We start from the raw sequence: 13,090 nt of genomic DNA on the forward strand, positions 1-13,090 counted from the left end.
CCACTGCGTTCCCTTCATCTACCAGGCTTGTAATTCTGTCAAAAAACGAGATCAGGTTAGTCTGACATGACTTATTTTTCAGAAATCCATGCTGACTATTGGTGATCACAGCATTCCTTTCTAGGTGCTCACAGACTGTTATAATGCTTTATAATTTGGCAGCACTGTGCTAAAAAGAGGATTTTCCGGTCACTAAAGGTAAGAGATAATGTAGTTCCTTGTGACACTTAAGAACCACCAAAGTGAAATAAGCATTATATTCCTCAGTGCATGTGTAGGGTAATTGCAAGTTATCTAAACACTCTCCCTGCCCCTTGCCCAGGCCTGCATCTTTTCCTAAGACTGTGCTACTAGAGCCAGCTCTGGCACTCTGCTGCCTCCTAGGGAAATTCACAAGAAGTACATAAATATAAAGGTAGCTGTTTTGGTCCATAAGCACAATCCAAAATCCACAGCTGGACAGTTCCTTTTTGGGGGACCAACCCAAAGCCAGAAAATCATGGCAGGTTTTGAGGTCTCTAGAACTCTTAATCAGGAAAGATGTTACACAAATCGGGGTGGGATTGGGGTGGGGGAGTAAAGATAAAGATGCCAAAATTAGGCTGGATGTTTTAGCCTATAGCCATGAGGTCAGCTCTGTAGATTCCATTCTAAGATTGGGATCGCAGGCTGAATACAATTCTGTAACTGACATAGAGTTTCATAGCAGAGTAAGGCAAGAAGTTGTTGCAGGCCGTAGTGTGAGGCAAATCTTCATGGCCTGTTCTGCCTTTAAAGCCAGCTGTTGGAGAGAGCTGTTTCCTATTCATGCTGCATCCCGCAGATGTAAGAGCAGACACCTGGATATCAGAGCACCTTTGCTACTATCAGTTTTCTTCCTTCTTCTCCTGATATGAGAAGAATACATGCATAGTCAGCAAGCCTTGTAGCTGTATCAGACGAAGTGCACTCTGGTTCGCAAAAGCACTTGCCATAATAAATTTGCCAGCCTTTAAGATGTGGGGTAAGCACAAAGCTCTTTGTTGTTTATGCTGCAACAGACAGTGACCCCTCTGGAAACCATACTTAAGGTTACCCAAGAATGGGGCAAAGAAGCAAAATGGTTTTTAAAAATAAAAATGAAGGGCTGAAAAAGGATCCTGGTTCTCAAGCAGGCATCCAGTGTTTATGCTAGAAAAACAGGGATCCTTACCACAACTTTTATGATGCCCACCTAAAAAGACTAAGGTGAAGAAAATCAGGCCCAGGAGTCTAACACAGACCTTCAAGCTCTTGGAACTTTCCCCAGGCCACCCTGCTCACCCCTCCCCTCTACCATGCCCCCCCATGTGCTTTTGCCTGGCTGGCATGTGTCTTTGAACTGTGGCAAAACCTCTTGCTTGCATGGATGCAGGATGGGGAGCTGTGCCTGGGGTGTGTGTGTGTGTGTGTTGAGCCCTCTAACATTTGTGCAGCTGGAATAAAGCCCACTGTAGAAAGATGAGTCACATCCCTTACTTTGCCCATGTTTGCTTCTTGTCCAAGCCTGCCACTGGCACATGCACGTACGCACCCCCCCCCCCAGATGGTTGCATGTGAAGTAATGTGTCCCTTGGGTTGGAAAGGTTTCCCCACCCCTGCTATAAGCACTAATCAGCGCAAGACCCTGCACTGTCCCGGGACGGTGTCTCTCCCAAAGAACGCACTCTGTGCATATTTTGCCAGAGAGCCTGCTCTGCTGGTTCTTCCTGGCTAAGGCCCCTGCCTTCCCCCTTGTTTCTCCAAGAAGGTAACAAATCCTCATTCCACAGTGCCTCTGCTGTGCTAGGATGTTGATTCTCACACAGAGAGAGTAGTTCCTCTTCTTTTCAGAACTCCAGGCATCTGATCACTTCCCTGTTACCAACCGCCAGGGGAACATTTATTCATTTGCATGTCTGTTTTCTAAACCTGAACATTTACCCCTCTCCAGGTGACTCTTTGTTAAGCGCTAGGCAAAAGGAAGATGATGTGTGGTCCAAGGCAGCAGGGAGGTGGGGGGTCAGTGGAAGTGAAATGAGAAAAGGACCAGGTGTGTGTTGTGGAGAAAATATTCCAGTTTAGGAAATTTCTGTAAGATTTTGAAGATATCTTCATCAGCCAAGAAGATAGGCAATCCCCCCCAGATTTCTCAGTTTTGGGGGTTACAGACTGAGAAGCCCCATATAATTACAGTATATTATTATCCATTCTCCCTCCCAGTGGGTGGCGCTGTGGTCTAAACCACTGAGCCTCTTGGGCTTGCCAATTGGAAGGTCAGTGGTTCAACGGGGTGAGCTCCTGTCGCTCTGTTCCAGCTCCTGCCAACCTAGCAGTTTGAAAGCACATCAGTTCAAGTAGTTAAATAAGTACCGCTGCAGCGGGAAGGTAAATGGCGTTTCCATGTGCTCTGGTACTTGTCACGATGTCCCATTGTGCCAGAAGCGATTTAGTCATGCTGGCCACATGACCCGGAAAGCTGTCTGTGGACAAAGGCCAGTTCCCTCAGCCTGAAGCGAGATGAGCGCTGCACCCCATAGTCACCTTTGACTGCACTTAACTGTCCAGGACTTTGCCCTTTTTTATTTTATTTTTTTACATCCATTCTGACCAGGGAAAGCAGACCTTGGCAACAGGGTCACAAGGTAAAGAAAAGAAGTAAGTTTCTGTGTGGCACTGCTGCCTTAGGAGTACATTTTTGCGAGTTTGGCTTGTTCCACCGGGATGAGGAAAAGCTCACTTTTAATGCTAAAGGAGCATTGTCTTCCTTGGCACCCAGTCCTTTGACCCTGTTAGTTCTGGCACAGGAATCTCCCTTTTTACGAGTACTCCCTTGCTAGCGTGGCTGGCTTATGCCAACTGCAAGTTTTGCCCCACTGATTACAGCTAAAGTTGTAAGGACTGAGTTCCCCTGTTGCAGTGCTGAAAGCGTGTCCCAACATGCTGTGTCCATGGCAAAGGGTGTTTATTTGTCCCTCTGTGCAGTGAGACATAACCTGGTTCTTCTTTCTGCAGGTGACTGCTGTTCCTGGAGGTGGTAAGTTCCCAACTGCAGAGAGTGTTGGGGGCCATGGAAGAAGTTTGAGGTAAGGGGGAACTGGGTGTTCTTTTCATACAGGGCGGGTGGGGTGGGGAAATGGCACCTCTTTGGACCACAGACACCTTTGTGTCTCAGTACTTGCTCTGGTTGCATTATCACTCTGACATGAGGGTTATAGCTAACAGTGGAGAACAAGAGCAACAAGAGCCACAGAAGTACTGAATTTTGGTGGCCCAAGGCCCACCGTATCAGATGCTTGAGGTGTTATCCTCAGTTGGTATTAAGTGGGTCTACACAAAGGTATAAAGAGATTTTGTAAATAGTCAATTGTCACAGGCTGCAATTTTTTGCATTTCATTGCCGTTTGACTCCACTGTGTACACACCTCTTTATTTTGAGGGTTGCCTTGTTCTGCTCACAATCCTGTGTCTTTAACAACTGCAGTGACAGGGAAAGCTTTGCCTGCTGAGTTGCTTTTCACAACTTACCTAACCTTTCCCCATTCTACTTTCTCAGGCTGCTGATGGCATCGATGGAAGCCCTGTATGCTGCTCTGCAAGAACAGATCCAGTCCTTTGAGGGACACATAAGAAGCTGCCAGCAAGCTTTTGAAATTGACACCCTTTACAATGTGTTGCTGCTGCTGTCCCCTGATGCAGATATCCAGAGCCTTGAGCAGCTGGAAAAGCTTGTTGAGTCCAGGGAGCAGGATGGACAGGATAGAGTGAGGATCACAGCTGGCTGTGATAAGTGTGACATTGCCAGCTACATCTCCTGGTTTGTCACCTATGTGCGGTACCTGGGCTCCTTGAAAGGGTCATTTGACACCAAGGTTGTGTTTCCATTGTGTGAAAACCTGTACGTTAATGATGACTCACTTGATGCATTGAACTTTGGACACAGGAGAGGACATGGCCTTCGTGCCACAGCATCCGTTGCACGCACAGCCAAGCAGTTGTTCTCTGTCAGGAGGAAATGGGCTTTGCTCCTGAAAGGGGACACAATTGATGCACAGTTTTTCAGCCCCCAAAGCTGGCTTGATGTGCAGGGCTTTGGCAGTGCCTGTCCCTTTGGGAAGGTCTTGAGGTTGGTTCCTGACCTCTTTCACAAGGGCTTGGCTACTGCCCAGCTTGCCAGGCTGTGGGTGGAGCGCCATGCCAGCAACCATGGCACCCGCCCAGTGCCCTCAGATCTAGGCTCAACCAAGAGAGGCAAAGGACTGGCTGCGGACAGCTTGGAGCACCATGGATACAACAGTTCCCTTTGCCAGCCTGGGCTACCCCAAGCCCAACATGATTGCTTGGAGGTTTGGCCGCCGCCGCAAGCCACCAGCAGCAGGTGCAGCAATGAGAGGGGCAGTTCCATGAGAAGTGCCAGCCAGGGAAGGAACGAGCTGCACGAGATCCATGGGGAACTCATGTCCCTGCTGTGGCGGGAGGAACGTTCTCTGAGCTTGGAAGCAGAGATTCAGGAAGTAAACCAGAGCATTTCCAACCTGCGGCATCGCCGAGTGGCTAAGGAAAGGGAACTGGAAGCCCTTGAGCAGCAACTGGAGAAAGACCATTTGAGTGTGCCCTGCCCACAGCGCCAGGCTGTTCTCTGTGAGCTGGATGCCTTGGGGAGGCAGCTGAGGCTGGAAGAATACCGCAAGAGCATCCTGCAAGGTGACTGGCTGCTAGAGTTGGAGGTCAGGCCAGTCCTTATGCGACCAATAAATACAGTAAGAAGCTAGGAAGTTAACCGACTGTGGGACCCAAAGGTGGGCAGTATGCTGCCAGCCCAGAAACAGAGCGGGCTAGATCCCTTGCAGCTGGAAGGTGGTGGGCCTGTGGCTGGAACTGGGTCTCGGGTGGAACCAAAAGGTGATGAACGCAGGGATTCAAAAGGGAGAATAGCAATCTTGGGACAAAGGATGGAAAAATTCAGTCCCCTTTGAGAGATGAAATGTGTGTCTTTTTATCTTTCTTCCAGCTGCAGGAACGCTTCCAGGGGCTTGCACAGCTATTGCAGGGTAGGGAAGAGGTTCCCCTGGATCTTCAGCTCGCCAGTGAAACATAGACTCTCCCTTCTGCTTGGTTGCCTGCCTCTCAGATGAAGGTCAACTTGCTTCTGGGTGCATCACTTAATATATACCACCTCAAGCCTAGCTTCCGTTAGGTTGATCGCTGCAATGTATTTTACTTTGGGCTGCCATTCATGACTATCCAGAAGCTCCATTCAGTGTGAGACACAGTGATCCATCTCCTGTCACAGGGAGCATTTTAAACCACTGTTCCAGTATTGGTAACAGCTTTCTGTGATCCTCTGGGCGCAATTTGGGGTGTTAGTTTTAACCTGTAAAGTTCTAAATGACTTGGGGCTAACATACCTAAAGGTTGCACAACAATTATGGAACTCTGTCTTATTGTAAAGTCAGTGAAACCAAAGCTTGAACAGTTATTTGGAAGCATTGTGAAGCCTTTTCGAATGAGGTAGCTTGGGGAGGCATGATTTAAGCTGGTAGAGCAAGGGTGGGAAATCTGCAGCCCTCCAGAAGACTCCAACACCCATCATTACTAACCATTGGGTATGGGAGTCAGAGTTGGGAATCCAACAACATGTGGTAGAGAGTTTGGATTGTCAACTCTTTTTTTACACTTCAGTTGGTGTTCTAGTTTGGGATGGGGTAGGTTATATATATTGATTGCTAAATAAAACAATTTGGCATGGTGTCTCTCTTGTTGGTGAAAACTGTTCAGGTAGATCCGTTGTTGTCCCTGGAATGTCCATACCCTGCAAAGAACACCTTTCCCAAACCCATCCTCTAGTCTAGCATCTAGTAGCAGCGGCTTTAATTTCAGTTCTAGTAATAGCTACAGTTGTGCAAGGTAGGATGCAAGTGAGAATTGCTAGCTTCTGTAGGGGTTTGGATAGCTCTTGCTTGCACAGCACAGGACCTTTTTGCACTATAGTGTAGTAGGGGAACTGTGGTTCATTCAGCTGCGGTCACCAACCTTTTTTTACTGAGATGCTGGTTTTAACACACACACACACACACACACACGTACACACACTGTTAGTAGCTAGACATGGAGTATTCCTTGTTCACTTGTTTGGGTTTCCATACGCTCGGCGCATGCAGCTGTTTTTAAAGCAGAACTGGAACTTGGTGACAAGTCAGTATTTCCCCAGGGACAGAGTATCAGCCACCAAGAAGTTTTCCGATAAAGTAAAGGGAAGCAAAACAGGAACCAGAATCTGGGTGGGGAAGCTGACCAAATTCCAAATGAGAACCAGTCTGTGGTGGTGATGAAATCAATCATGACTTGAAGTCATGATAGTCAGTGGACTGCAGGATGGGGGGAAACAGGGACACATGTTGCTGATGGAGTTCAGCCACCGCAGGCTACTCAAGTTTGTGACCTGGGGTGCTCCTGCAGCTACTCCTGCATCTTGAACTCTAAGAGTGTGGTGGAGGCCAGAAGTGCTTTTTACTACCCTGAGAAGGCTACCGCCCTTTCTGTTGCAATTAGACCTTGCCATTACTGTTCAATAAATGAAAGTTCTGATGCGCAGTAGCTGAGAATTTGACCAGAGAAAACCCTGGTTCAAATCCCACCCAAATAACAGTATGTAGCTTCAGGCAAGTCCAGGGATGGGGAACAAGTGGCTGGCTCTCCAGATGTTGTTGGACTCCCAACTCTCGTGGCCAGTGGTTAAGGATGGTGGAAGTTGTAGTTGTAGAAGGCCACAGGTTCCTCATTAGTGCTCTGGAGAGCCACAGCTTCCCTACAGCTTCCAGTCTATACTATGGAGGTGGTATTATTGACCTCTTAAGGTAAAGGTAAAAGTACCCCTGACCATTAAGTCGCGGACGACTCTGTGCGCTCATCTCGCTCTATAGGCCGGGGGAGCCGGCGTTTGTCCGCAGACAGCTTCTGCGTCATGTGGCCAGCATGACTAAGCCACTTCTGGTGAATCAGAGCAACGCACAGAAACACCGTTTACCTTCCCGCTGGAGCGGTACCTGTTTATCTACTTGCAGTTGATGTGCTTTCGAACTGCTAGGTGGGCAGGAGCAGGGACCGAACAATGGGAGCTCACCCCATCGCAGGGAATCAGCAAGCCCTAGGCTCTGTGGTTTAGACCACAACGCCACCCTATTGACATCTTACAAGGCTGTTAAAAGGCATAACAATGTAATGTATGGGAAAGGCTTTGATCACTTGAAAAGCACTATATACATGCAAAATGCTGTTGTAACTTCAAAACAAATACAGTCGTACCTTGGAAGTTGAATAGAATCCGTTCTAGAAGTCCATTTGACTTCTGAAACGTTTGACTTCCAAAGCATGGCTTTGGAAAACTGGGACACTCACTTCCAGTTTTCGATTGTTCAGGAGCCAGAACGTTTGACTCCCAAGGTGTTCAGGAGCCAAGGTAAAACTGTATGTTATTAAATTTGCCCTCGATGATAGCCTGAGAGCTGTTTGACCAGCCTCTGCCACCAAGGGCATCAGAGAAAGCCCTGATTTTCACCAGAATTCATTCCTTTTGAGAAGGGATAAGAGAAGGGCCATTCCTAGCACAGCCCAGGTGTTTGGAGGGAAATTGCCTACAGAATGTTATTCCTGCAGGCATTCATGAAGGCTGTGAAAAACTACTTGTTTAGAGTGGAACTGCACTTTACAACCATATTTAACAAAGCTAGGGTGGCTACTTCTGTTGGGGAAAAGCAGCTTTGAGAAAGGATGATTTGGAGTGGAGAAGCAGTTCAGGAGGGGCTCTTTACCCTTCCCTTGCCTACTTTTCTGCTGGACCTCCTGCCTTCACGCTGCTCCACAAACGCACTTGCAGGGTTCCAGATGTGTGCTTTCCCTCTCTTTCCTGACAAGCAGCCTATACAATGTAAAGGGGGGAAATCCAGCTTTAAATGTGCAATTTAAGTGGAGGGATGATTTGATGTTAGTTTTTGCCTCAATATCATGAGCTTGATAGTGAGACCTTGAAGAGACACTGTCAGCCAGACATCAGTTTGTTAATATGCTGGACTGAGGCTTCAGAAACATGAGAGGTTCCAGCAACAGGGATGTGTGCACAGGGATGTGCATTTTCTAGAAACAGACCTAGTTAGCAAGCTATGCCTCCACACGGCCTTATTGCTGGAATCTCTCATGTTTCTGAAGCCTCAGACCAGCATATTGACAAATGATGTTGCCTTACGTTAAGAATACATGTATCCATGTCATGCTAGGAAGGGCCTACCATACTCCAGTTTGTTCCTATGATCCTACTTAAGTGGCTATTCCTTCCTGAGTTGTATGTTTCTGGTGCGCAGAACAAGAACCCAGGCGCAATGCTCCAGTGAAGGGTTTATTGGTGCATATCCATTTCTATTACATTCAGAGGAGTCGTAATGCACAGGCAGAGTACCAGGGACTTTGCCCCCAACAGTTCAAGTTTCCTAATCCTGGCTATGCAGGGCACAATGGAGGTCACTGTCTATGGGTGGGGCAGGCTGGCAGCCAGCTGGGAATGAGTAGAGGAAAACATTTGGCCTCATAACTACCCAGCCATCAGCAGGCAGCCCCTGAGGTAGGTGGGGAGGGACAGCCTCCATTTTATAGACAGGGAACAAGCAATGGCCCGGAGTAGTTCCATGAGCCAAACTCTTAAGCCACAGCTGGCACATTTGCACACCCCATTATTCCATATACGTAATCTAACAGAACAGATTTAGCTACAGGACATCACAGTGTAGAGTCCCCATGTGATGGCCCAGTGGGAGAGCAGCTCTTCGAAACCTTGCACTGATGGTGTTTGTGCATGTGCTCAACCGCATGGAACACACCACCTGTGCAGTGCCCAGGACTAGATACATGACATTCACCAATGAAGTACAAGGGAGCACAGTATTCTGTTTCTAAAAATCAGATTCGGTGACTGAAACAAATGTATATTTCTGTGAAATTTAGTCCTATCACAAAAATCTGAATTTTCTTTATATGGCAGTTGAAGGGAAATATGAAAATAGCAGGGTTTAAGAGTACAAGAAGGCAGCTGATGATGGTGTTGGGGGAGTGGTTGTGAGGGACTGAGGAGGAGCCAGGAATGGGAGGCCACCAACTTGGAAATGTCAAGGGATGAAGAGAAGCCCCAAGTGCTACAGACGGCTCATACAGTGCAATGGCTCAATGCCACAATGGCAGAGTACCTCAGCCCTCCTCGAAGCCATCCCCATTCCAGTTGCCAAGGCCAGGCTAGGGGGTGGCCTCCTGGAGACTTGGATCTGGTAGTGAATCTTGCTCAAGCTGGGGCAACTACAAGGCAAGAACAAGGTGAGAAATGCAATAGCTGTGTGGAGGATGGAGAATAGAGCAGGAGCTGTGAGGAAGAGGCTACAGCAAGAAACAAGATGAAGCTGGAAATACTGAAGGAGGAGTTGTAGTCTGAAGCACAAAGTCTAGTATAATAGGTAAGAGGTTCTGTTATGTGTTGAGGCAAATACCAAAGGCCAAGGTGCCAGTGTTTGTACCTGGTGTGGCTTTTTGCGGCTTGCCTATTACACTGATGTTGGGAGTTCCTGTTTTCCACTGGGCCTGAAGAGGGCAGTGAGCCACAAGAGTGGTGTCAAATCTGTGTGATGATTTCCTGACCGAGAGATGATCATAGTCTTCATTCAATCATTAGGTTAGCTGTTTCCTGGTCTCCAGGTTATGTTGGCAAGTTTTAACTGCACTTCCTTTTCCCGTCTGAGGGGTGGAGATCTACTTCACAAATCACTGTCTACTCTTTGGGCAACCTTTACGGCTGTCCTGAGAGATGGCGAGAACAGGCACAGCACTGTGCACAAGGAGACACATGTGCACATGTATATTGCACAAGTACCTGCATTATACTTGAGAGCAAATCAGGGTGCATAAGGCCCTTGCTAACTTACCCAGCAGTTTACTGGCTTCAGCAATCATCACTGCCATTCCTCAAATGGAAGAGGTTCAGAGTCTTCTGTGGGCAGGAAATCTTAGCTAAGGACATCATTCAGAATGGCAGGTGGACCACAGGCTGTTGAATGTTCATGGGCACAGTCATGGGACTGAATGGCAATGGTTCAGCATGGAGAGACCAGTTGGTGCATGTGAAATCTCCCACCCCAGGAATCTGTTGGCTCTGCCTGAATACTATCAGACTTGGCATTTCTGGCAGGACCTAGCTGCTCTTTTCCTTTGCTGGCCTGCTGCTTTTCTCCCCTTAGCAAAACAGTGCAGTCTACTTCTCTTCTTAGGGGAGGAGGCTAATGAGAGCTGGCTAAGGTACCTACTCTGGCCTATGCATGGCACAGCACCAACACCAGCAAGCTCTGCTTGGGGGAAATGCAGGGTGGTGGTGCTGGCCCCATACTCTCTGTGTGTCCAGAAGGCAGCATCTCTTGTGCTGCTTGGCCCAAGCTTCCTTTGTGGCCTGGAGCTTCCTTGAAGGGCTATGACACAGCTGTCAGTTGGTCCAGGCCCACAATCATTTCAAAGCCACTTCAGGTTGGTGGTTGTTCAAGGAAAGCACAAGGAAAGAAGGCTTATCCCATGAAGCCAAGGGAGTACCAGGGCCAGTAGACACATGCCAACTTCTCACACAGGCATGTGAAGCTCATTGTACTCATCCTGCCCATCTTCATCAAAGTTTGGTTCTGCATCCTCGGAATCCAGCTGCAAGTGGGAGGAAAGGACAGAAGAAAAGAGTTAAGCAGCCATTCAAATACAAGGTGGTACAAGGCCATCTCTTTTTCAGAGCAGAGTCCTCAGAGCACAATGAGTCTACAGGCAGATTTGGGTGGTCTCTGGGAAAATTCACAATGTGGTTCTCCAATACAGTACTGCAGGACAGTAAAGAAGGTGACAACAGAGTCTCTTGCTCTCCAGCTTCAAACATTATATCACGATGCCATGAAAAGTTTTTTAGTTATGATGTTGACCATTTAACCAAATCTGATGCATACACTTTAGACCAATGGCTGAAGAAGGACTGGGACTCCCATAACAGTTTAAGACATCAGGCAATGGTGTTTGCTTACCGCTTTGAGTTCTCTCTCATGGAAGAAACGTGGCAGCAGGAATCGTCGCAGGGGGACTGTCATGATCAGGACAAATGGGAAAGCCAGCGATGCCACAGTGGATTTCACCACCCACAGCAGCACAATGCAGGCTAGCTGGATGCATGTGAACAGGTTCATTCTCCAGGTCTTCACCTAAAGGTAAGCCAGCCAGATGATGCACCCTTCTTTGGGCAGCTCTATTTTTTAGCACTTGACAAAGTACCTGACCTTCAGAGTAATACTCCATTCCCTTCTATGGAAGGGTTATCATAAAGCTGTGCTGGTACCACTCAGTGAGTGGTTTCCTCCCCATGCCAGTCAAGCCAGCCACTGCATGCCTTTCCCCTGTCCTTCCCCATCTTTATTTTCAGGCCCATCTCAACTTGCCACCCACTGAACTTGCCACCCCTTTCATCACTCCTCACTCCCACAGTGCACCTACCTTGACAACATAGACATGATCAGGGTGGTGCTTGGATGGCATGAAGATAAGGAGGAGCCGCTCATAGAGCTGAATGCCAGTCAGTGACGTCACACCCATATATAGGAAAATCCCAAACAGCACAGCCAATGGGATCTGGCGTAGTACATTCCCCATCACGATGGACAGGCCTGAAGAGCAGGATACAGTGTTGCATTCTCTTTCTACACACAGGTACACCCATACTTCACGATCAGAACATGGGACAATGTCTGACATTGACACACATGTACACCCCTGAATATATATTGAATGGGCCTGATGCTTTAATATAGAGATATGGTTAGAAAGAACAAGGAGATTTGCAGGCTCACTGTTTTACTGTATGTGTCCACTAGTTTCATGGAGCCATGTTCCCACAAGCTCCACCCCACCACCACCACAGTATGCCACAAGTAGAGAGTGTCACTACACCACAGGGGAATGAATGCCTGCAGAACAAATTCAGGTTGCTCAAATGAGCTAAGATGCACACAACCACCTCAGAGAACAAGCTCCTCTGTGTGGACCTCACCAACAAGGCCAGCGATGAGCACTCCTGTCACACGCTGCTCCTTCACTTCCTCAATCTTTGGCTTCTCACCAGGTGCAATGGCCTTGCTCATGACTGTGAGGGCATTGACGTGGGTGACTGAGCGGACCGTGGCAGCCGTGAGCCAAGGCAGCCCAAAAAGGGCACAGAGCCCTCCCATTGTACCAATGAGCAGCAAATCAAGGTGGAAGCCTGATCCCTTTATCAACTTCCGCTCCTTCTTGCTGACAATCAGGCTGCAAAGGAGATAGGAAGGGAGGGGAGCAGAACAAACATGAGTTTCAGTGACCAACGTAACAGATTTTAGCTGTAGCAAGGGGAGTAGTGGCACACAGTATTTTGAATTTATTGTTATTAGTTTTTGCAGCAGCTCTTTCTAATTGGGAGACTTGGAAGAATCAAGGCATGTGGTCAGCAAAGGGAGCATACAAGACAAATAACATGCATCACACTATAGAAAAGACCTCCTGGGAGCTATGGAAACAGTAGACAGCAAGGACAAATGAAGTTAGGAGCCTGCTGTCACATCCCCTCAGAAGGGGTCACTCTGTCCCCTTGATTCTGACTTCTCTTCCCACCCAACACCAATGCCAATTATTTAATTTTACTTAGCATTTCTACAGAGTGATAGGTACAGAATGAGCTGGCCCCCAGTGTGGAGGCCTGGCACTTACGCGGTGATCTGGGTTTCCATAAAGATAAGGATGAAGACCAGAAGTGCAGGGATGGCAGAGGCAAACATCATCCACATGGGAAACACCTGGTTGCTTCCTAAGGGATGGATGAACCAGCCACGCTTGTTGGGGGTTGTGACTGACAGTACTGAGGGAACATTCAGCTTCTGTGGTGACAACATGGAGGAAAAGACATCAGTCTTGTTTTCTGCATGGAATAGATATCATAATCAACAAGAACATTATTACCCACCCTTCACCAGTAGGTCCCAGTTCCATTAGGAATGCCACAGAAAGCTTG

The 13,090-nt window shown here is 47.9% G+C and overlaps 2 protein-coding genes across 5 annotated transcripts in view; one reads left to right on the forward strand and one right to left on the reverse strand.

Moving 5' to 3' along the window:
• Positions 1 to 3,047: 3,047 nt before the first annotated feature.
• On the forward strand, positions 3,048 to 5,745 carry LOC310711523 (uncharacterized protein). The gene is made up of 3 exons (XM_083513473.1): positions 3,048 to 3,083; positions 3,554 to 4,757; positions 5,009 to 5,745. Exons 2-3 carry the CDS (start codon positions 3,561 to 3,563, stop codon positions 5,093 to 5,095), a joined length of 1,284 nt encoding a protein of 427 aa, XP_083369599.1. The 5' UTR covers positions 3,048 to 3,083; positions 3,554 to 3,560; the 3' UTR covers positions 5,096 to 5,745.
• Positions 5,746 to 8,376: 2,631 nt separating this feature from the next.
• The window catches only part of SLC4A3 (solute carrier family 4 member 3), a 45,795-nt gene continuing 41,081 nt past the window's right edge, over positions 8,377 to 13,090 (reverse strand). For 3 of the 4 annotated variants that reach the window (XM_083512731.1, XM_083512730.1, XM_083512733.1), the window contains 5 exons: positions 12,790 to 12,956; positions 12,098 to 12,351; positions 11,545 to 11,714; positions 11,082 to 11,255; positions 8,377 to 10,716 (listed from right to left, as the gene is read on the reverse strand). In XM_083512731.1, the coding sequence (XP_083368857.1) occupies positions 10,639 to 10,716; positions 11,082 to 11,255; positions 11,545 to 11,714; positions 12,098 to 12,351; positions 12,790 to 12,956 (843 nt within the window). In that variant the 3' untranslated portion in view covers positions 8,377 to 10,638. The remainder of the gene's footprint in view (positions 10,717 to 11,081; positions 11,256 to 11,544; positions 11,715 to 12,097; positions 12,352 to 12,789; positions 12,957 to 13,090) is intronic. The other variant, XM_083512732.1, reaches the window with a different exon arrangement.

This window comes from Podarcis liolepis (genome assembly GCF_965112155.1).
Source record: "Podarcis liolepis genome assembly, chromosome: 1".
NCBI classification, from domain to species: Eukaryota; Metazoa; Chordata; class Lepidosauria; order Squamata; family Lacertidae; genus Podarcis; species Podarcis liolepis.

Coding starts and splice junctions, on each gene's coding strand:
- LOC310711523 (XM_083513473.1), top strand. CDS start 3,561: ATGGCATCGATGGAAGCCCTGTATGCTGCTCTGCAAGAACAGATCCAG. Junction 4,758..5,008: donor TTATGCGACCAATAAATACA/GTAAGAAGCTAG, acceptor TCTTTCTTCCAG/CTGCAGGAACGCTTCCAGGG.